Source organism: Convolutriloba macropyga, chromosome 15 (assembly GCF_964194025.1).
Source record: "Convolutriloba macropyga chromosome 15, txConMacr16.3, whole genome shotgun sequence".
Lineage (NCBI taxonomy): Eukaryota > Metazoa > Xenacoelomorpha > Acoela > Convolutidae > Convolutriloba > Convolutriloba macropyga.
This window is the reverse complement of record NC_134482.1, coordinates 8,471,028-8,493,611: the sequence shown is the minus strand read 5'-3', so window position 1 is coordinate 8,493,611 and position 22,584 is coordinate 8,471,028. Positions and strand designations below refer to the sequence as shown.

Sequence of the window (22,584 nt, the reverse complement as noted above, 5' to 3'; positions counted from 1 at the left end):
GAAATAAGCCTATATAACACCAATTTTTCAAAGTGATAAAATGAATAGTACAAAATATCAACCGATTTCTGTAACTCCGTTTTGCGAAAAGTCTTGAGCACCTCCTGACTCAGATGACGGATTTTATTGATGAGCATAAAATTATGAATAAAAAAAGCAAAAAAGCCAGCAACCGGTTAAGTTTTACAACTGGTTGAATTAGTTTTGCCTAATACAGATTAAAGCAAACAAACAAAGAAACCCGCTATTTTTCTAGATCTTGCAAAAGCTTGTAATTCCAGTTGACATGGCATTTTCTTTATATATTGAAAAGCACAGTTTTTCCCAGGAAGCGAAAGAATCGCTGTTTTTATTTGCTAATTGCTGACAAAAAAACTTAATGACATACGTTTTGATTCTAAAATTTTAAATCATGGTGTGCCATAGGGAACTAGTTCAGGACCACTTACTTCTCTTTTATACATGAACAATTTTTCATCTACTATAAACACTCCGGAGAAAGTGAGTCAATTCGCAGAGTACACAAGTATTGTCTGTTTTGGAAAGAAAAGTAGCTTAAAAATTTTTTACAAAAACAGAAGAATATGTAGATATGAACCTGGTATTCAAACTGACCGTAACCTTAATTTCGATGAGCAACTGAATAAAACGTTAAAAAAGATGGCTCATGCTATACGATCAATATACCTAAAAAAAATTCTGAACGCACGCATTCTTTAAAATCACCTGTGCTTTCACACTTTTCGTTCTCGGCGATCTTTTTCAAAATATATCTGCAAAAAAACCGAAACGCATTCATCGACATATTAACTGTGGTATAAATGTGTTCCTCCTACGCAAAAAGTATGACAACGCGAGATATTCGAATATAGACAAATATCTTATCAGCTGAGCTAATTAAGCAAAAATGTCTCCCGTCAAATGTCATTGACATTGCCAGCCATCAAATATCAGAAAAATTTTACGGGTATCTGAGTCTTCATCAAAACACTCAACCAAAACAACTAAAATTTAGACAGAATATCAAAAACAAAATTTGGATTGAATTGTGATAAATTTACTGAATAGCTTCTTGTTGGTGAGACAGTCGCTATTTAGTCAGCTTCAAGTTTGTAAATTGTGCCCCGGTGAAGATCAAACTTGTCAGAAAGTCCGGCATTAGTATGGGTCCAAAGAGTCGGCAACAATCAGTCACAGTAGAGGAAGAAGAAGGAACAAATCATTTGATTGAATGCACTGGCAAAGGTCTCAGCGGAAATGGTAACTGCAACACAAAAATGTTGCAGATACCTTGGTATTCAAACTGACCGGAACCTTAATTTCGATGAGCAACTGAATAAAACGTTAAAATAGATGGCTCATGCTATACGATCAATATACCTAAAAAGAATTTCTGAACGCTCGCGTTCTTTTAAAATCACTTGTGCTTTTACACTTATCTTTCTCGGCGATCTTTTTCAAAATGTATATGCAAAACCGGAAACGCATTAATTGACAGATTACCTGGGGCATAAAAGTGTGCCTCCTACGCAAAAAGTATGACAACACGAAAGATATGCAAATATAGACAAAATCTTACCAGCTGAGCTAATTGAGCAAAAATGTCTCCAGTCAAATGTCATTGACATTGCCAGCCATCAAATATCAGAAAAATTTTACGGGTATCTGAGTCTTCATCAAAACACTCGAACAAAACAACTAAAATTTAGACAGAATATCAATAACCAAATTTGGATTGAATTGTGATAAATTTACTAAATAGCATCTCTCCTTTTGTCGAATGCGCCCTCCCAGATGAACAGTTTGGATTTCGACCCCACAGATCTACTGAACTCCAAGTACTGAACATCACCCAGGAGATCGAGGACGCTTTCCAGGCTAAGAGTTCTGTAGGTGCCGTCTTCGTCGATCTCTCTTCAGCCTATGACACTGTCTGGATAACCGGACTCACTTACAAGCTCACGAAGATGATCCCGGATGTCCACGTCATTCAGGTCATCCAAGACCTGATTTCTAACCGCAGTTTCAGGGTCCACACTGGCACACCAAATCCACATGGAGGAGGGTACGGAATGGCCTGCCACAAGGCTCCGTTCTGGCGCCTATACTGTTCAACTGCTACACGTATGATACCCCTTCAAGCAGGTGCAGCAAGTACATGTACGCAGACGACAGCGCCCTCCTCGCCAGAGGCAAAACCACAATCGCCGTCCAGGCGGACCTCCAAGCTGATGCTAATACCTTAGCGGACTACTACCGGAAGTGGAAGCTCCGCCTCAATCCTTCAAAATGTGTGTCGGTTCTCTTCAACCTGGGTCCCCGCAAGCCCGACCTGGATATCATCCTGAATGGGGAAAAGGTCCCTGCGGAGTCGAGCTTCAAATACCTCGGGGTTGAACTGGACAGGTCTCTGACCTACAACCAGCACTGCACTAACACGGCCGAGAAGCTCCAGAAACGTGTGAACCTCATTAGAATGCTTGCCGGCAAGTCTTGGGGCACTAAGCCAAGGAGCCTGCGCATCTCTTCGCTTGCTCTTGTACAGTCAGTGGCTGATTACGCGTGCAGTGTCTGGCACAACTCCGCGCACGCGCCCAAAGTCGACCGCAAGATGTTCCAGGCCATGCGAATAGTTTCCGGCACCCCCATGAATACGAAAACAGATTTCCTTCCGCTCGTGTCCAACATGGAGAATCCTCGCAAGAGGCGTGACAGCATTGTTGACGCTAGAGCGCGCACATGTCAGAATTCTAACATCAAACTTCTGAATCACCTTGTGGACGATACCAGAAGACGCTCCCGGCTGAAGAGCAGAATCCAATTCCCCGCGAAGAAACCGCAGACGATATTGCAACAACTCAACGAAGAAATCCCCGTCGATTTCAACAAGGCCTCGGACAAGCTCCCCAGGAGGTCTTGGTGCCGGCTCAACCGCCTCCGCACTAGCGCGCTCAAGTCCAACTGGAACAACACTACCTGTGTCTGTGGCCTGAGCAGACCATCTTCCCAACACATCGTGGAAGAGTGCCCTATAACGTACCTACCAGGAGGCATGGGAGAACTTTGCCACCTCACGGAGACCGCCATAGACTGGCTTGAAGAACTCAACCTGGATATATGAAGAAGCGAACGACTGATGATGATGATACTAAATAGCTTCTTGTCGGTGAGACAGTTGCTGTTTAATCACCTTCAAGTTTGTAAATTGTGCCCCGGTGAAGATCAAACTTGTCAGAAAGTCCGGCATCAGTATGGGTCCAAAGAGTCGGCAACAATCAGTCACAGTAGAGGAAGAAGAAGGAACGAATCATTTGATTGAATGCACTGGCAGAGGTCTCAGCGGACATGGTAACTGCAACACAAAAATGTTGCATATACCTTGGTATTCAAACTGACCAGAACCTTAATTTCGATGAGCAACTGAATAAAACGTTAAAATAGATGGCTCATGCTATACGATCAATATACCTAAAAAGAATTTCTGAACGCTCGCATTCTTCTTTTAAAATCACTTGTGCTTTCACACTTATCTTTCTCGGCGATCTTTTTCAAAATGTATATGCAAAGTCGGAAACGCATTAATTGACAGATTACCTGGGGCATAAAAGTGTGCCTCCTACGCAAAAAGTATGACAACACGAAAGATATGCAAATATAGACAAAATCTTACCAGCTGAGCTAATTGAGCAAAAATGTCTCCAGTCAAATGTCATTGACATTGCCAGCCATCAAGTATCAGAAAATTTTACGGGTATCTGAGTCTTCATCAAAACACTCGAACAAAACAACTAAAATTTAGACAGAATATCAATAACCAAATTTGGATTGAATTGTGATAAATTTACTAAATAGCTTCTTGTCGGTGAGACAGTTGCTGTTTAATCACCTTCAAGTTTGTAAATTGTGCCCCGGTGAAGATCAAACTTGTCAAAAAGTCCGGCATCAGTATGGTTCCAAAGAGTCGGCAACAATCAGTCACAGTAGAGGAAGAAGAAGGAACGAATCATTTGATTGAATGCACTGGCAAAGGTCTCAGCGGAAATGGTAACTGCAACACAAAAATGTTGCATATACCTTGGTATTCAAACTGACCGGAACCTTAATTTCGATGAGCAACTGAATAAAACGTTAAAATAGATGGCTCATGCTATACGATAAATATACCTAAAAAGAATTTCTGAACGCTCGCATTCTTCTCTTAAAATCACTTGTGCTTTCACACTTATCTTTTTCGGCGATTTTTCTCAAAATGTATATGCAAAACCGGAAACGCATTAATGGACAGATTACCTGGGGCATAAAAGTGTGCCTCCTACGCAAAAAGTATGACAACACGAGAGATATACAAATATAGACAAAGATCTTACCAGCTGAGCTAATTGAGCAAAAATGTCTCCAGTCAAATGTCATTGACATTGCCAGCCATCAAATATCAGAAAAATTTTACGGGTATCTGAGTCTTCATCAAAACACTCGAACAAAACAACTAAAATTTAGACAGAATATCAATAACCAAATTTGGATTGAATTGTGATAAATTTACTTAATAGCTTCTTGTCGGTGAGACAGTCGCTGTTTAGTCAGCTTCAAGTTTGTAAATTGTGCCCCGGTGAAGATCAAACTTTTCAGAAAGTCCGGCATCAGTATGGGTCCAAAGAGTCGGCAACAATCAGTCACAGTAGAGGAGGAAGAGGGAACGAATCATTTGATTGAAAGCACTGGCAAAGGTCTCAGCGGAAATGGTAACTGCAACAAAAATGTTGCAGATACCTCGGAATTCAAACTGACCGGAACCTTAATTTCGATGAGCAGCTGAATAAAACGTTAAAAAAAGATGGCTCATGCTATACGATCAATATACTTGAAAAGAGTCAAAATTCTGAACGCTCGAATTCTTCTTTAAAAATCAATTATGCTTTCATGATTATGATTCTCGGCAATCTTTTTCAAAATGTATATGCAAAATCGGAATCGCATTAATCGACAGATTGACTGGGGTATAAATGTGTGCCTCCTACGCAAAAAGTATGACAACGCGAGGGAGATTCGAATATAGACAAATATCTTACAAGCGGAGCTAATAGAAGCAAAAATGTCGCTAATCAAATTTCATTATGACATTTCCAAACCACAAAATGCTGAAAAATTTTATGGGCATGAGTCTTCGTCAAAACTTGAACAAAATAACTCAGAATTAGACATAACATCAAACACCAATTTTGAATGACTTGTGATAAACTTACCAAATAGCCTCTTGTCGTTGAAAGATGTCGCTGTTTAGTCAGCTTCAAGTTTGTATAGTGTGCGCCGGTAAAAAACTGACTTGTCAGAAAGTCCGGCATCAGTATGGGTCCAAAAAGTCGGCAAGAGTCAGTCACGGAAGGTGAGGAGGAAGGAACTAATCACTTGATTTATTGCACTGGCAAAGCTCTCAGCGGAAATGGTAACTGCAACACAAAAATGTTGCAGATACCTTGGTATTCAAACTGACCGGAACCTTAATTTCGATGAGCAGCTGAATAAAACGTTAAAATAGATGGCTCATGCTATACGATCAATATAACTAAAAAGAATTTCTGAACGCTCGCATTCTTCTTTCAAAATCACTTCTGCTTAAACTTATCGTTCTCGGCGATCTTTTTCAAAATGTATATGCAAAACCGGAAACGCATTAATTGGCAGATTACCTGGGGTATAAAAGTGTGCCTCCTACGCAAAAAGTATGACAACACGAGACATATGCAAAAATAGACAAAGATCTTACCAGCTGAGCTAATTGAGCAAAAATGTCTCCAGTCAAATTTCATTGACATTGCCAGACATCAAATATCTGCAAAATTTTACTGGTATCTGAGTCTTCATCAAAACACTCAAACAAAACAACTAAAATTTAGACAGAATACGAAAAACCAAATTTGGATTGAATTGTGATAAATTTACCAAATAACTTCTTGTCGGTGAAAGACAGTCGCTGTTTAGTCAGCTTCAAGTTTGGAAATTGTGCGCAAGTTAAGATCAAACTTGTGAGAAAGTCCGGCATCAGTATGGGTCCAAAGAGTCAGCAACAAACAGTCACAGTAGAGGAGGAAGAAGGAACGAGTCATTTGATTGAAAGCACAGGCAAAAGTCTCAGCGGAAATGGTAACTGCAACACAAAAACGTTGCAAATACCTCGGAATTCAAACTGACCGGAACCTTAATTTCGATGAGCAGCTGAATAAAAATTTTAAAAAGATGGCTCATGCTATACGATCAATATATTTAAAAAGAATTAAAATTCTGAACGCTCGCATTTTTCGTTTAAAATCACTTGTGCTTTCACACTTATCGTTCTCGGCGATCTTTTTCTAAATATATTTGCAAAAAAACCGAAACGCATTAATCGACATATTAACTGTGGTATAAATGTGTGCCTCCTACGCAAAAAGTATGACAACACGAGACATATGCAAAAATAGACAAAGATCTTACCAGCTGAGCTAATTGAGCAAAAATGTCTCCAGTCAAATTTCATTGACATTGCCAGACATCAAATATCTGAAAAATTTTACGGGTATCTGAGTCTTCATCAAAACACTCAAACAAAACAACTCAAATTAAGACAGAATACCAAAAACCAAATTTGGATTGAATTGTGATAAATTTACCAAATAACTTCTTGTCGGTGAAAGACAGTCGCTGTTTAGTCAGCTTCAAGTTTGGAAATTGTGCGCAAGTTAAGATCAAACTTGTGAGAAAGTCCGGCATCAGTATGGGTCCAAAGAGTCAGCAACAAACAGTCACAGTAGAGGAGGAAGAAGGAACGAGTCATTTGATTGAAAGCACAGGCAAAAGTCTCAGCGGAAATGGTAACTGCAACACAAAAACGTTGCAGATACCTCGGAATTCAAACTGACCGGAACCTTAATTTCGATGAGCAGCTGAAAAAAAACTTAAAAAAGATGGCTCATGCTATACGATCAATATATTTAAAAAGAATTAAAATTCTGAACGCTGGCATTTTTCGTTTAAAATCACTTGTGCTTTCACACTTATCGTTCTCGGCGATCTTCAAAATATATCTGCAAAAAAAACCAAAACGCATTGATCGACAGATTAACTGGGGTATAAAAGTTTACCTCCTGAACAATCATTTCGAAAAGCAGCTGAATAAAACGTTAAAAAAAGATGGCTCATGCTATACGATCAATATACTTGAAAAGAATCAAAATTCTTCTTTAAAAATCAATTAAGCTTTCATGATTAACGTTCTCGGCAATCTTTTTCAAAATGTATATGCAAAATCGGAAACGCATTAATCGACAGATTGACTGGGGTATAAATGTGTGCCTCCTACGCAAAAAGTATGACAACGCGAGAGAGATTCGAATATAGACAAATATCTTACAAGCTGAGCTAATAGAAGCAAAAATGTCGCTAACCAAATTTCATTATGACATTGCCAGACCACAAAAATTCCGAAAATTTTTATGGGCATGAGTCTTCATCAAAACTCTCGAACAAAATAACTCAGAATTAGACATAACATCAAACACCAATTTTGAATGACTTGTGATAAACTTATTAAATAGCTTCTTGTCGTTAAAAGACAGTCGCTGTTTAGTCAGCTTCAAGTTTGTATAGTGTGCGCCGGTCAAAAACTGACTTGTCAGAAAGTCCGGCATCAGTATGGGTCCAAAGAGTCGGCAAGAGTCAAGTCACGGAAGATGAGGAGGAAGGAACTAATCACTTGATTCATTGCACTGGCAAAGCTCTCTGCGGAAATGGTAACTGCAACACAAAAATGTTGCAGATACCTTGGTATTCAAACTGACCGGAACCTTAATTTCGATGAGCAGCTGAATAAAAGGTTAAAATAGATGGCTCATGCTATACGATCAATATACCTAAAAAAAAATTTCTGAACGCTCGCATTCTTCTTTTAAAATCACTTCTGCTTAACGTTCTCGGCGATCTTTTTCAAAATGTATATGCAAAACCGGAAACGCATTAATTGACAGATTACCTGGGGTATAAAAGTGTGCCTCCTACGCAAAAAGTATGACAACACGAGAGATATGCAAAAATAGACAAAGATCTTACCAGCTGAGCTAATTGAGCAAAAATGTCTCAAGTCAAATTTCATTGACATTGCCAGACATCAAATATCTGAAAAATTTTACGGGTATCTGAAACTTCATCAAAACACTCAAACAAAACAACTCAAATTTAGACAGAATACCAAAAACCAAATTTGGATTGAATTGTGATAAATTTACTAAATAGCTTCTTGTCGGTGAAAGACAGTCGCTGTTTAGTCAGCTTCAAGTTTGGAAATTGTGCGCAAGTTAGGATCAAACTTGTGAGAAAGTCCGGCATCAGTATGGGTCCAAATAGTCAGCAACAAACAGTCACAGTAGAGGAGGAAGAAGGAACGAGTCATTTGATTGAAAGCACAGGCAAAAGTCTCAGCGGAAATGGTAACTGCAACACAAAAACGTTGCAGATACCTCGGAATTCAAAATGACCGGATCCTTAATTTCGATGAGCAGCTGAATAAAACGTTAAAAAAAGATGGCTCATGCTATACAACCAATATACTTGAAAAGAATCAAAATTCTGAACGCTCACATTCTTCTTTAAAAATCAATTATGCTTTCATGATTATCGTTCTCGGCAATCTTTTTCAAAATGTATATGCAAAATCGGAAACGCATTAATCGACAGATTGACTGGGGTATAAATGTATGCCTCCTATGCAAAAAGTATGACAACGCGAGAGCGATTCGAAAAGAAATATCTTACAGGCTGAGATAATAGAAGCAAAAATGTCGCTAATCAAATTTCATTATGACATTGCCAGACCACAAAATGCTGAAAATTTTTATGGGCATGAAACTGACTTGTCAGAAAGTCCGGCATCAGTATGGGTCCAAAGAGTCGGCAAGAGTCAGTCACGGAAGATGAGGAGGAAGGAACTAATCACTTGATTGAATGCATTGGCAAAGCTCTCAGCGGAAATGGTAACTGCAACACAAAAATGTTGCAGATACCTTGGTATTCAAACAGACCGGAACCTTAATTTCGATGAGCAGCTGAATAAAAATTTAAAAAAGATGGCTCATGCTATACGATCATTATATTTAAAAAGAATTAAAATTCTGAACGCTCGCATTTTTCGTTTAAAATCACTTGTGCTTTCACACTTATCTTTCTCGGCGATCTTTTTCAAAATGTATATGCAAAACCGGAAACGCATTAATTGACAGATTACCTGGGGCATAAAAGTGTGCCTCCTACGCAAAACTATGACAACACGAAAGATATGCAAATATAGACAAAATCTTACCAGCTGAGCTAATTGAGCAAAAATGTCTCCAGTCAAATTTCATTGACATTGCCAGACATCAAATATCTGAAAAAGTTTACGGGTATCTGAGTCTTCAAAAAAACATCCGAACAAAACAACTCAAATTTAGACAAAATCAAAAACCAAATTTGGATTGAATTGTGATAAATTTACTAAATAGCTGCTTGTCGGTGAAAGACAGTCGCTGTTTAGTCAGCTACAAGTTTGTATATTGTGCGCCGGTGAAGATAGAACTTATCAGAAAACCCGGCACCAACATGGGTCCAATGAATCGGCAACAATCAGTAACAGTAGAGGAAGAAGGAACGAATAATTTGATTGAAAGCACTGGCAAAGGTCTCAGCGGAAATGGTTACTGCAACACAAAAAAGGTGCAGATACCTCGGAATTCTAACTAACCGGAAACTTAATTTCGATGAGCAGCTGAATAAAACGCTAAAAAAGATGGCTCATGCTATACGATCAATATACCTAAAAAGAATTTCTGAACGCGCGCATTCTTCTTTTAAAATCACTTCTGCTTAAACACTAATCGTTCTCGGCGATCTTTTTCAAAATGTATATGCAAAATCGGAAACGCATTAATCGACAAATTAACTGGGGTATAAATGTGTACCTCCTACGCAAAAAGTATGACAACGCGAGAGATATTCGAATATAGACAAATATCTTACAAGCGGAGCTAATAGAAGCAAAAATGTCGCTAATTAAATTTCATTATGACATTGCCAGACCACGAAATGCTGAAATTTTTTATGGGCATGAATCTTCATCAAAACACTCGAACAAAATAACTCAGAAGTAGACATAACATCAAACACCAATTTTGAATGACTTGTGATAAACTTACTAAATAGGTTCTTGTCGTTGAAAGACAGTCGCTGTTTAGTCAGCTTCAAGTTTGTAGTGTGCGCCGGTAAAAAACTGACTTGTCAGAAAGTCCGGCATCGGTATGGGTCCAAAGAGTCGGCAACATTCAGTCACGGAAGATGAGGAGGAAGGAACTAATCACTTGATTGAATGCACTGGCAAAGCTCTCAGCGTAAACGGATGTTGGACGTGGTTACCCACTTGGCTCCCCAAGAGAATTCCAAAGAAATTCATGACGCGGAGATTCCTTTGTGGATTCTGGGCAGCTGAAAACTGGAGCATAGACGATCACAGAGAGTAATACAGGTGGAGGAGGTTCGTACCAAAAAAGCACAAAACGACAAACAGGTTAGTAGTGGAATAGCGAGTCTTTTCAACAATGATGCCAACAAACAAAACGGCAGACGCGACAAAGCTAGGATCTCTCGCGACAACGAGAACGCTAACGACGATGCATATCAAGAAGTGAACAATGTTGTGAGGGCTTCAGGTGTTGAAATTGACAAAACTGATTTTAGCAGCTGCCACCGAATACCAAACAAAATCCACAAAACGTAATGGAAACCCTATGGTCAAAGTCGCAAAACAGGAGACTAAAATGAGAGTCATGTCATCTAAGAAACGTCTGAAAGACCACCCACTAACTGTCTACATCAACGATGACGCAACTGCTTTACATGTCCGCCAGTCCCACGCTATCAGACGAAAAGACGACATCTCAGGTGTCCATATGGCAAACAAAAAAAGTTAACTATGTTGTTGATGGTCAGAAAATTGTCTTTGAAAATCTGTTTGATCTCTACAAATAGGATCCAAACTTTGTTCTGCCTCTGTGCAAAGATCGTTTGCATTTTCCTTAGTGGGCTTCCGTACTAACGCACCCTAGAAAAATAGTCATCTGAAACAAAAACTGTCTCGTAAGGAACGCGAAGTCTAGTTTATGCATCTTAATATTCACTCAATTCAAAAAACCTAGATGAACTCTCTCTATAAATAAACACCCTAGTAAATAAACCAGCGGTTATCTGATTAAATGAAACTTGGGACCATGGCACCATGGATCCAAAGTCGTATAGAAATTCTGAATACAATATACCAATTACGAACAGAAATGGTGGCGTGGCTGTGTATGTACGATCTTGTATTACTCATGTACAAATCCAAACGGAAAGAAAGATGAATTTATTAACATTCTTCTATTTATTAAAATTCTTCTATTTTATTAAAAGTAGAAGAATTTTATTAAATAGAAGAATGTTAATAAATTCATCTGTCTCTCCGCTTGGATTTTAAAAATTCTTCTATTAAGTTATTAGAAGAATTTCAGATCACGCGAAAAGCAACAAGTCCAGGGCGTAAAAGTCACTAGACAAGTCAAAACGGTCAAGCAAAAACTTGCATAAAAAGACACACGTTTACAATAATTGCTTCCCCACGAGAGCAATTAAAAATAGTAGAGCATTTGACAACGTTGTTGTGCCAACGGAGGAACTAGCGCGGGTAGTATTTGGTTAGAGGTCATGTCCTCACCAGGGTTCTCCCATTAAAGACCTCAAAGTCTCTCGTGGGCCCACTCATGGTGCTCTTAGTGTTATAGTTATAATGGACTGATAATTTTATCAGATGAGTAGCTTGAGAAAAAAATATTCTTCGCCAATGCGTACAAAAGTGGAATAAGTTACTACAATGGCTTCGGTTGGCCAGAAATGAAAATATTTTTAAGAAAACGTTGAAAGATTTCTGGCTCTCACAGCATGATAAAATTCCTTTGAATAGTAACGTAGGAGCTTTGAAAAGTTATTGTTATTCTTAGGAAGAAAATAATCAGAATAAAATTATAATGTGAGTCGTTAAAAAATTTATTGACGTTTATAATTTGTATTCGAATGATTTGAATCATTGTTTGTTTCAATTTAACCATATGGTTGACAAGCTTTCGAATATTTGTCGAATCCAAACAAGCATTAGCAATGATGCCTGAGATATAATTGATTTCCTGATTGTTCTTCAGATGCGAAAGACCACTTACACTGTCTCCTTTCTTTTTAACACGTGACCTCCACCACGCAGGAGGTTCATTTTCTCTGGGAGAAGCATACACTTCCAGTTCTTCGCCTAATTGCAAACTGTTGATGTCAAGGTGGGTGGGCTCAATAGGTACGCGAAGATAATTAAATGGCACATAGTGTTCTTGTGTACTAAAATCAAAGCACGTCAGTTCGAATCATATTGGACAAATCATCACACGCCCCAACGAGATTGAAGTATACCTGCTTTCATATTTGACTTTTGCTGAATCTTCTTTAACCAGCAAAATGAACCCCTAAAAAGAAACACAAAATAATAAGATTTAAAGCGACAGTTGCGGAGCACAGATTGAAAACAACACTTGCCTTGTAGTAGGCGGAATTATCGTTGCGAATTTCAACTTTCAGCATTACTGAAAACTAAAAAAAATCCTGAAAATCGTATGCGTGAACATGAATACAAAATTGAAACATATGTTGAGTCTTTGCCGTAAAAATTATCCCCTCCTTTTCCGTATATTGACGGTAATTGAGGGAGTAACTTTTTATGCTCACCACGAAGGAGAGAAGTACAAAGCAATTACGTACTCTATTCCGAAAAGGCGATTTTCAGTTTGTGCACACCCTGTACATTTTGCACCACAGTTAGACCACAGTTTCAGGGCATGTAAAAAAATACTATTATTGTTGATGCGTTATTGCACGTGCATCTGGGGGTTACAAATATTAGGCGCCCACTAAGCTGTGGGGCACAAAAGGAGATCACAAAAATGCTTTGTAAAACTAGAAATAAGCCATGATTTCAATGCTGACCAACAAAGTCCTTGCATTGTTATAAAACAGCATACAATTCAGGGGTCTTTCCCATTATAGCCCCCCCCCCCAGCTTAGTGGTCAGATAACCTATAGCCCCCCCCCCCAAACATGGTGATTATACCATAATGGGGGGCTATAATTTCATGGGGGGGGGGCTATAATGGGAAAGACCCCAATTCAGCAGCAAAACACCCAGATTCAGACATCAGATCGTATTCATCTTCGATCCAGCATTGTGAGAAATGAATTCTGACGTTTCTCAGAAATAGTATCAGAAATGATAATAATAACAATAATAAAAAAGAATTTAGGAAAAAGTCCAAGGGTTATACATTAACCCCAGTTTGTTTCGTTCAGTTTATTAGATAACAAAATTCACCAAGAGCACGTGTTGTTTTCACCGTAACACAGCCTGAAGTAGACAAAATACAGATCGAGAAGTTTGGCTTTGTGGTTTTCATGAAATAGGATATCGTAATGGAAGAACTCGTTGAAGGTGTTCGCAAGGTGGCAGACCCTGAACCAATAATCGGATTCACATTTCCTGAGTTTTGGTTGTCGACAGATGAAGTTACGAGTCGTTTGGTGTCGAGTTGCACCTGGCTCGGTTATTGATACATGAATTTTACAGTTTAAATCAACTTTCCCCGTTAAAATTTTTGCAAACAACAAAACGACATGTAGCTCATGGTATAAGGATAAGGGAAGTAAATTGATGTAAAGGAAACCAAATTGTCAAATTAAAATTACTTCCAATACTTAAAACAAACGTTTTCGAACTTTACGTTCATCGTCAGGTTAAAACTGTTTAATAAAAAATTGTTGAATATGTATTTACATTTGTCTGAGACGACAATTAAAACAATTCTTGGAACTATTCTACAAAATCAATCGAAAATTTTTCCCTATATATTTAGCCTATTTACAACTCATATTTACATCTGTTATCAATTTATTTAAAAACATTCCTATTCCGGATTTTTCGATTTTGGTCGTGTTCTTGTATTTTTAGGGTTATTCAGAATTTGCCCTAACCTTAAGCATCCCTCTTGTGGAGGTTTTGCAAATTTCTTTTTGTCATGCACAAAATGTTTTTTGCCCTGTGAAGTAAATTGAGTTTTAAGAGTTGTCCTCTGTAAGGAATTTTTGCTCCAGTGATTGAATTTGTTGCTTTTTTCTGTACACTTGCAATTTGACTGAGTCCAACTTTGCCTGGTTTCCACAAACTTGAGATGTAACTGATTATTGGAACAAAATAACTGTCATACGAGTTTTTCCTGTTTGCGTAATTTGCCAAAGAAAGGTTTCTCTTGATAGAGTAAAGAGCTTTTAAAGTCTTTTGAGTTAGAGATTGAGAACGAGTTGCCCATGTAAGAGTGTCGGCTACAACTACTCTTAGGTCGTTCATTACTGAAGGGCTTCCAAAAATGAATTTTGGCAAGCGGACTGTGCCGACGCCCTTCAACCTGTGCCTAATTTTTGATAAGTTGATTTCCATGAGATTACTTTTGCACCATTTCCAGATCCTCTGAATGTCAATATTTATTGCCACTGGGTTGGTTCCAACTCTCTTGAAATGCTGTGATTCTGATAAGAATGGCAAGAAAAGGGATGATAACTTAATGAAAAATAATTTCTCAAGCAGTTTCGAGACAGTCGACAATAGGCTTATCGGTCTGTAGTTTGTAACTTTCTGCCCGTTGCCATCTTTGAATATCGGTACAATTTAACTCGTTTTCCATTCATTTGGAAAGTGACACTTGTTTGCAATAAGGTTGAAGAGCATATGAAGAGATTTACACAGTGATTCTGAGAAGTTTTTTAGGACTTCGTTTCCTATGCTGTCTGGCCTTTTTGGTTTGTTTACATCAAGATTTGACATCACTTCTTATATTTCGGCTTGGCTGAAGTGAATACTGTCTATCAACGGGGTCGGATGTGAAGCACACTTTTCAGCGGTGTAAGTTTGTTCAGTAAACAACGATTGGAAATATTGGTTTAACAATTCCGCCTTCTCTGCGTCAGTTCGAGCCATTTTGTCATCAAGGAAAACCTCTTGTGGGATATTGTTGGCTTTGGTCAGCGTTTTGAGGTACTTTTAGAGCTCCGAGAATCCGCTTTTTTTTGAAAAGCTGTGTTTCATAGTTATGTTAATCGTTTTGAAGGGAAGGCATTAGATTCGTTTGTACTTTTTCTATTTTTCTTTCGTTTTTGTTCGTAGGGCGGGTTTCTTGTTTCTTTTGCAAAGTTTTCAGCTTTTTGATAAGATTGGAGGACGCAGATGTTATCGATGGCGCTAGCTCTTGACGATGTTTTGGTTTCCGTGGAACAAGGTCCTTCAGAGCTTCATAGAGAAACTTGTACTACTTTTCGATCATTTGATCGGGATTGCTGAAACAATACGGGTTGAATGGGTGATCTATTATGAACTCGATAATTTCCTTCAAGTTAGCTTTTTTGAAAGCAAATAGCAAAAAAACTAGTTTCCTTTTTGGTAAAGGCGTGTGTTTACGGTTGGGAGGAGCTTGGAGGCTGATTTTGACGGAGTATGGTTGATGGTCTGAGGTATGAAGAGTTCCCATTTGGTTATCTACCGCCACGTTCAGAGCTGTTTGCGGTTTATTCCACAGAATGATATCCAAGGATTGACCATTTCCACATTTGATTAACTGCTGGTAGTTCTGCTCGGTTAAATCATCTAGTACAAGTTGTTGATCAGGAGTGGCAGACGTCAATGAAAGCCAGTTTGTAATTGTGTAAGTTTTCTGTGGGAAAAATTTTACCCGATAATCTGTCTTGAGAAAGTTGAACAATGAAGAAAACAAGTTTGTTCAGAAGTAAGATTTGTTGGTTCACAGCCCTTATGTGAGCACAAACGGAGCTTTCTCAAAGTTCTGCTGGAGTTTATTTTTCAAAGCAACCTCTAGTTCCTTAATTTTGATGTTTCTCATGCGAATATACAAACTAAAATCTGTTTTGCAACTGATCACTGAAGACTCAAAGTTTTAGATTTTAAACCAAAATGCAGCACTTTTGGAATTTACTACTTGTTTTTTCGTTGGAACAGTTTTTTTATGATAAGTTGTTCCGATCGTTTACAATAACTAATACTAAAAAAGCTGGTATCTTTAGATTCATATGTAGTGCGAATGAACCACGTCTTTATCATTTTTTAACCTTTTAGTGTATGTTTTTAGTAAAAAATGTGTGGGGAAAATTACTCCATCTTTTTTTAATTAAAGACAAACAATGTTATACATCTAAATTTTGATGATCTTTGTTTTAACACTAAACTTGTGCTTAGATACATTTTATTACATCCGATCTATTCATGGGTGTTTTTTGAAAGTTAAATTATGAGCTCTTAGAAGTGTTTAATTAGGTTTCTCTGTTTAAACGAAATGTTGCTGTCAGAATATCTTAATCACAATATACATTGATGAGCAACTGTCCAATGAATAATCAAATAATTTTTCCCCCATAAAAGGTGACTATTACAAAAAATTGGGTTGTTTTGCTATTTTAAAATAATTTTTCTCGGATAATGTTTTCAATACGACTTGAATATAATGAAAGATAAATTAATGTGCAATTGACTTTTGGCTACTCATAGGTACCCCTTGAGACAGAAACCGATAATTTTGCAAGTTTTCATTTAGTTAGTGTTCGATACTAAATCAAGTTTTCTAGAGCTTTCTTGTGAGATTTGAGAATCTAGGAGCATATACTTATGTATTGTTGACCTGTCATGTTTCACTCGTAGTGTTATTTGACTATAAATGGGCCTTTGCAGGCATATTTCTGTTAGTTTTCGCCGTCTAACCATGTTGTAACTTCTGTTATTTTCATAACTTCAGTTATTCTCATAACTTCAGTTATTCTCATAACTTTGGTTATTCTCATATGTAGGTAGTCTTTGACACCAAAATCGAGGAAATTTTCACCTATTTTATTTTTTATCACTTAAACAACCTTTAGTTTCCATTTGTTTTGTTGAAACACTTATGCAAGAGATCTAAGGTGACCAGATTTGTATTAGTTTCCACTATCGATGCAAGTTTAATTTCTCATATTTAAACCAGCTCAACTGAACATTGATAAAATAATTCTACTATATTTAGTTTATTCAAAGTGGTAAAATTATATAACTTTTTTTTCAATTAGTTGTCACCTCACAAACATTGTTTTAGTAAGAATAGTGCTCTTGTCTACATCTTTAACAAAAAGCATAAAGTGATGAACAAATGATTCTTATGGACTGATTGAACTCTATAGGAACACCATTCTTTAATTTTAAAACTATTGTTCTCATTATTCTAACAGAAGTTTTAAATTAGTAAATGAAAAATGCTGTATTGCTGACCAGTGATGACCCTAATGGATAAGGTCTGAGCCAAAGAATAGCTGTAGAGACTCTTTATGTTTGATTTCACCATTGAAAGAACTATTTCGCATGACTTCCAGTTGTTGTTTCGTAAATCATATATTAAAAAGGACAAGAAGTGCAGATGACTTCGAAGTGCTAAATATGAAGAAAGAGTGAAGACAAAACGATATAGAAATCAAATACACGGACTTTTGAAAACTTAATAGTAAGTAATAATTGTAAAAATGTAGGTATAAAGCAATTAAGTAATATTTGTAAAAGGTGAGTGTAAAGTAGTAAATACCAAAAAATAAAGAGTGTGTAGTAAATAGTAAGTATTAGGTTGTAAGTAGTGACTATTAAGTAGGTAAATGTAAGTAAAGAAAAACAAGTGGTAAGTACTATGCACTAAGTAATAGTAGGAACAAAATATTCAGAATAAAGTGGTCAGTAGAATACAGTAAGTAGTAAGTATCAAACAGTAAGTAGTTAGTTGTACGTTCTAAGTAGTAAGTAGAATGAAGTAAGTAATATTTTGTAACACTGTAGAAAGCAGTTAGTAGTATGTTGATGGTTGTATTAAGTATTCGTATTAGTCTATTGAGTAGTTAACAAAAGTTAGTATGTAGTAAATAGTATGTGAAACGTACTAAATATTTTTTAGTAGGTACGAAGTGTTGAGTAGTATGTGGCAGGTAGTATGTAGTAACTTGTATATAGTCTAGTTAGTATTATGTTGCAAGAACTATTAAGTAGGTTTTCATTAGTATATGGTAATTTGAATGCAGTGTGTAGTAAAGACCATGTAGTAATTAGTATGTATTTTGAAATAGTTAGTATAAATTTAGTAGGAGATAGTTTATATTCAGTAGTTTTTATTATGAAGTAATTAGTATGTAATATGTAGTATGCAGCAAATGTAAAATGTTGTAAATAGTAAGTAGTTAGGTAGTAGCTAGTATTTAGTAAGTACAATGTAATAGGCAGTATATAGTAAATAAAAACTAGTAAGTAGCAAGTGGTATATAGTAAGTGGTAAATTCTATGTAACTTTTGTTAAGTAGATTGTAGTATATGGTATGTAGCACTTACAAAGTAGTATTTTGCGTCTAGTAGGAATTAACTACTAAACATTAGGTAGTATTTTGTAGGTAGTCTGTAATATTTAGTGAGTTTTTATAGTAAGTAGCAACTAATAGGTAGTAGTAACTAGTAATCTTTATGTGGTAAGTAGTGCGTAGTATGTAGTAAGTAGTATGTGGTAAGTCGTATGTACCATGAAGAAAGAAGTACTTAGGGAGCAGTATGTATTTATTAGTAGTAAGTAACAAGGAATTAGTAAATAGTCAGTGGTATGCTGTAAATATGATTTAGTATGTAGTAAGTTGTATATATTTAGAAGTAATTAGTACAAATTAAGTATTATTTAGAAAGAAGTAATTAGTATGTTTTAAATACTATACAGTAGTTGTAGTATGTTGTAATTATTAAACAGTTAAGTAGTAGGGTGTATGTAGTAAGCAGTACTTAGTACGTATTATTTAGTAAGTGGCATTTAGTTTGTGTTAAGTAGTATGTTTTATATGGTATGTAGTATATATTTAGTATGTTGTGACCAGTAAGTTTTAATTAATATAGAGTAAGTAGTATTTAGTAGATATTCTGTTATAAATAGTTAGTAATTTGTAGTAAGTAATAACTAGGAGGTGATAAACAGTTTTGTGGTAAGTAGTGTGTAGTATGTAGAAAGCAGTATGTACTATGAAGAAAGAAGTATGTAGTAACTAGTATGTGTTCAGTAGTAAGTATTATGTAGTAACTTGTAATTGATAGGAAGTAAATAGTAAATGGTAGGTATCATGATGTAAAAATTAAGTAATTTTAGTAAATAATTTTTAATAAGATTTATTCAGTATGTAGTTTTTTATAATTAGTAAAAAGTAAGTAGTTAAGTAGTAGATAGTATAAAGTAAATAAGCAATTACTAGGTGGTAAGTAGGATGCAAGGAAAATTAAGTAGTAAGTAGTAGATAGTAGGTAGTATGTAATAGTTAGTAAAAGTTGTAAAATGTAGTAAGTAGCATGTATTATGTAATAAATTTTAATAATATGTAGTAAGTAGTATGTAGTGAGTAGCAACCAGTAAGCAGTAGGGGCAAGAATCTTGTAGGAAGTATGTTGTAGCCAATAGTTTTTAGTGAATAGTATGTAGTAAGCAGTATGTAGTAATTATTATCTAATAAGTAGAATGTATTAAGTAGCATGAAATACTTTGTTTGTAGTATTATATTCCTTTTTATCCCATGCCATAATGTAGCATACCAGTTCCCTTCAAATTTCAACCCTATTACTTATATGCGAAAGATCAATTCTATACACTAGTATCTCCATTGCGAAAGCAAACTCTAAAACACCATCTACACTATACCAAATAAACTTCACGCAATATTTTTCCCAAATATCACAAATCAAACTTTCATCCTATTGCTCTGCAGATGTTTAATCTTCTACCCACTATAAAGTAGTATTTAGTAGATATTCTGTTATAAATAGTAAAAAATTTGTAGTAATTAATAACTAGAAGCTGGTAAACAGTTTTGTGGTAAGTAGTGTGTAGTATGTAGAAAGCAGTATGTACTATGAAGAAAGAAGTACGTAGTAACTAGTATGTGTTCAGTAGTAAGTATTATGTAGTAACTTGTATTTGGTAGGAATTAATTAGTAAATGGTAGGCATCATGATGTAAAAAGTAAGCAGTTTTAGTAAATAATTTTTAATAAGTTTTATTCAGTATGTAGTTTGTTATAATTAGTAATAAGTAAGTAGTTAAGTAGTAGATAGTATACAGTAAATTAGCAATTACTAGGTGGTAAGTAGGATGCAAGGAAAATTAAGTAGTAAGTAGTAGATAGTAAGTAGTATGTAATATTAGTAAAAGTTGTAAAATGTAGTAAGTATCATGTATTATGTAATAAATCGTAATAACGTGTAGTAAGTAGTATATAGTGAGTAGTTACCAGTAAGCAGTAGGGGCAAGTATCTTGTAGAAAGTATTTTGTAGCCAATAATTTTTAGTGAATAGTATGTAGTAAGAAGTATGTAGTAATTATTATCTAATAAGTAGAATGTATTAGGTAGCATGAAGTAGGTTGTATGTAGTATTATATTCCTTTTTATCCCTTGCCATAATGTAGCATACTAATCCCCTTCAAATTTCAACCCTTTTACTTGCATGCATAAGATCAATTCTTTACACTAGTATCTCCATTGCGAAAGCAAACTCTAAAACCCCATCTACACTATACCCTATAAACTTCATGCAATATTTTTCCCAAATATCACAAATCAAACTTTCACCCTATTGCTCTGCAGATGTTTAATCCTCTACCCACTATAAAGTAGAATTTAGTAGATATTCTGTTATAAATATTAAATAATTTCTAGTAAGTAATAACTAGAGGGTGGTAAACAGTTTTGTGGTAAGTAGTGTGTAGTATGTAGAAAGCAGTATGTACTATGAAGAAAGAAGTACGTAGTAACTGGTATGGGTTCAGTAGTAAGTATTATGTAGTAACTTGTACTTGGTAGGAGTTAAATAGTAAATGGTAGGTATCATGATATAAAAAGTAAGTAGTTTTAGTAAATAATTTTCAATAAGTTTTATTCAATAATTAGTTTGTTATAATTAGTAAAAAATAAGTAGTTAAGTAGTAGATAGTATAAAGTAAATTAGCAATTACTAGGTGGTAAGTAGGATGCAAGGAAAATTAAGTGGTAATTAGTAGATAGTAGGTAGTGTGTAATAGTTAGTAAAAATTGTAAAATGTAATAAGTAGCATGTATTATGTAACAAATCGTAATAATATGTAGTAAGTAGTATGTAGTGAGTAGCTACCAGTAAGCAGTAGGGGCAAGTATCTTGTAGAAAATATTTTGTAGCCAATAGTTTTTAGTGAATAGTATGTAGTAAGCAGTATGTAGTAATTATTATCTAATAAGTAGAATGTATAAAGTAGCATGAAGTACGTTATATGTAGTATTATCTTCTTTTTTATCCCATGCCATAATGTAGCGTACAAATCACCTTCAAATTTCAACCCTACTACTTGCATGCAAAAAATCAATTCTATACACTAGTATCTCCATTGCGAAACCAAACTCTAAAACCCCATCTACACTATACCCTATAAACTTCAAGCAATATTTTTCCCAAATATCACAAAGCAAACTTTCACCCTATTGCTCTGCAGATGTTTAATCCTCTACCCACTATAAAGTAGTATTTAGTAGATATTCTGTTATAAATAGTAATTAGTTTGTAGTAAGTGATAACTAGAAGGTGGTAAACAGTTTTGTGGTAAGTAGTGTGTAGTATGTAGAAAGCAGTAAGTACTATGAAGAAAGAAGTACGTAGTAACTAGTATGTGTTCAGTAGTAAGTATTATGTAGTAACTTGAATTTGGTAGGAATTAAATAGTAAATGGTAGGTATCATAATGTAAAAATTAAGTAGTTTTAGTAAATAATTTTTAATAAGTTTTATTCAGTAAGTAGTTTGTTATAATTAGTAAAAAGTAAGTAGTTAAGTAGTAGATAGTATAAAGTAAATTAGCAATTACTAGGTGGTAAATAGGATGCAAGGAAAAGTAAGTAGTAAGTAGTGGATAGTAAATAGTATGTAATAGTTAGTAAAAGTTGTAAAATGTAGTAAGTAGCATGTATTATGTAATAAATCGTAATAACGTGTAATAAGTAGTATATAGTGAGTAGTTACCAGTAAGCAGTAGGGGCAAGTATCTTGTAGAAAGTATTTTGTAGCCAATAATTTTTAGTAAACAGTATGTAGTAAGCAGTATGTAGTAATTATTATCTAATAAATAGAATGTATTAAGTAGCATGAAGTACGTTGTATGTAGTATTATATTCCTTTTTATCCCATGCCATAATGTAGCATACTAATCCCCTTCAAATGTCAACCCTATTACTTGCATGCAAAAAATCAATTCTATACACTAGTATCTGCATTGCGAAAGCAAACTCTAAAACCCCATCTACACTATACCCTATAAACTTCATGCAATATTTTTCCCAAATATCACAAATCAAACTTTCACCCTATTGCTCTGCAGATGTTTAATCCTCTACCCACTGTAAAGT

The 22,584-nt window shown here is 35.6% G+C and overlaps 2 protein-coding genes across 2 annotated transcripts in view; one reads left to right on the top strand and one right to left on the bottom strand.

Moving 5' to 3' along the window:
* Nucleotides 1-20,212, bottom strand: part of LOC142354318 (RNA-binding protein FXR1-like) — a 49,970-nt gene extending 29,758 nt beyond the window's left edge. Inside the window, exons 1-4 of the mRNA XM_075406586.1 lie at nucleotides 20,201-20,212; nucleotides 12,613-12,669; nucleotides 12,490-12,542; nucleotides 12,249-12,417 (exon numbers count right to left, since the gene is read on the bottom strand). Coding sequence (XP_075262701.1) covers nucleotides 12,249-12,417; nucleotides 12,490-12,542; nucleotides 12,613-12,657 — 267 coding nt within the window. The 5' untranslated portion in view covers nucleotides 12,658-12,669; nucleotides 20,201-20,212. The remainder of the gene's footprint in view (nucleotides 1-12,248; nucleotides 12,418-12,489; nucleotides 12,543-12,612; nucleotides 12,670-20,200) is intronic.
* The window catches only part of LOC142354317 (BCAS3 microtubule associated cell migration factor-like), a 128,338-nt gene continuing 113,310 nt past the window's right edge, over nucleotides 7,557-22,584 (top strand). The window contains exon 1 of the mRNA XM_075406585.1: nucleotides 7,557-7,571. The gene's annotated coding sequence lies outside the window, so the exon portion shown is untranslated. The remainder of the gene's footprint in view (nucleotides 7,572-22,584) is intronic.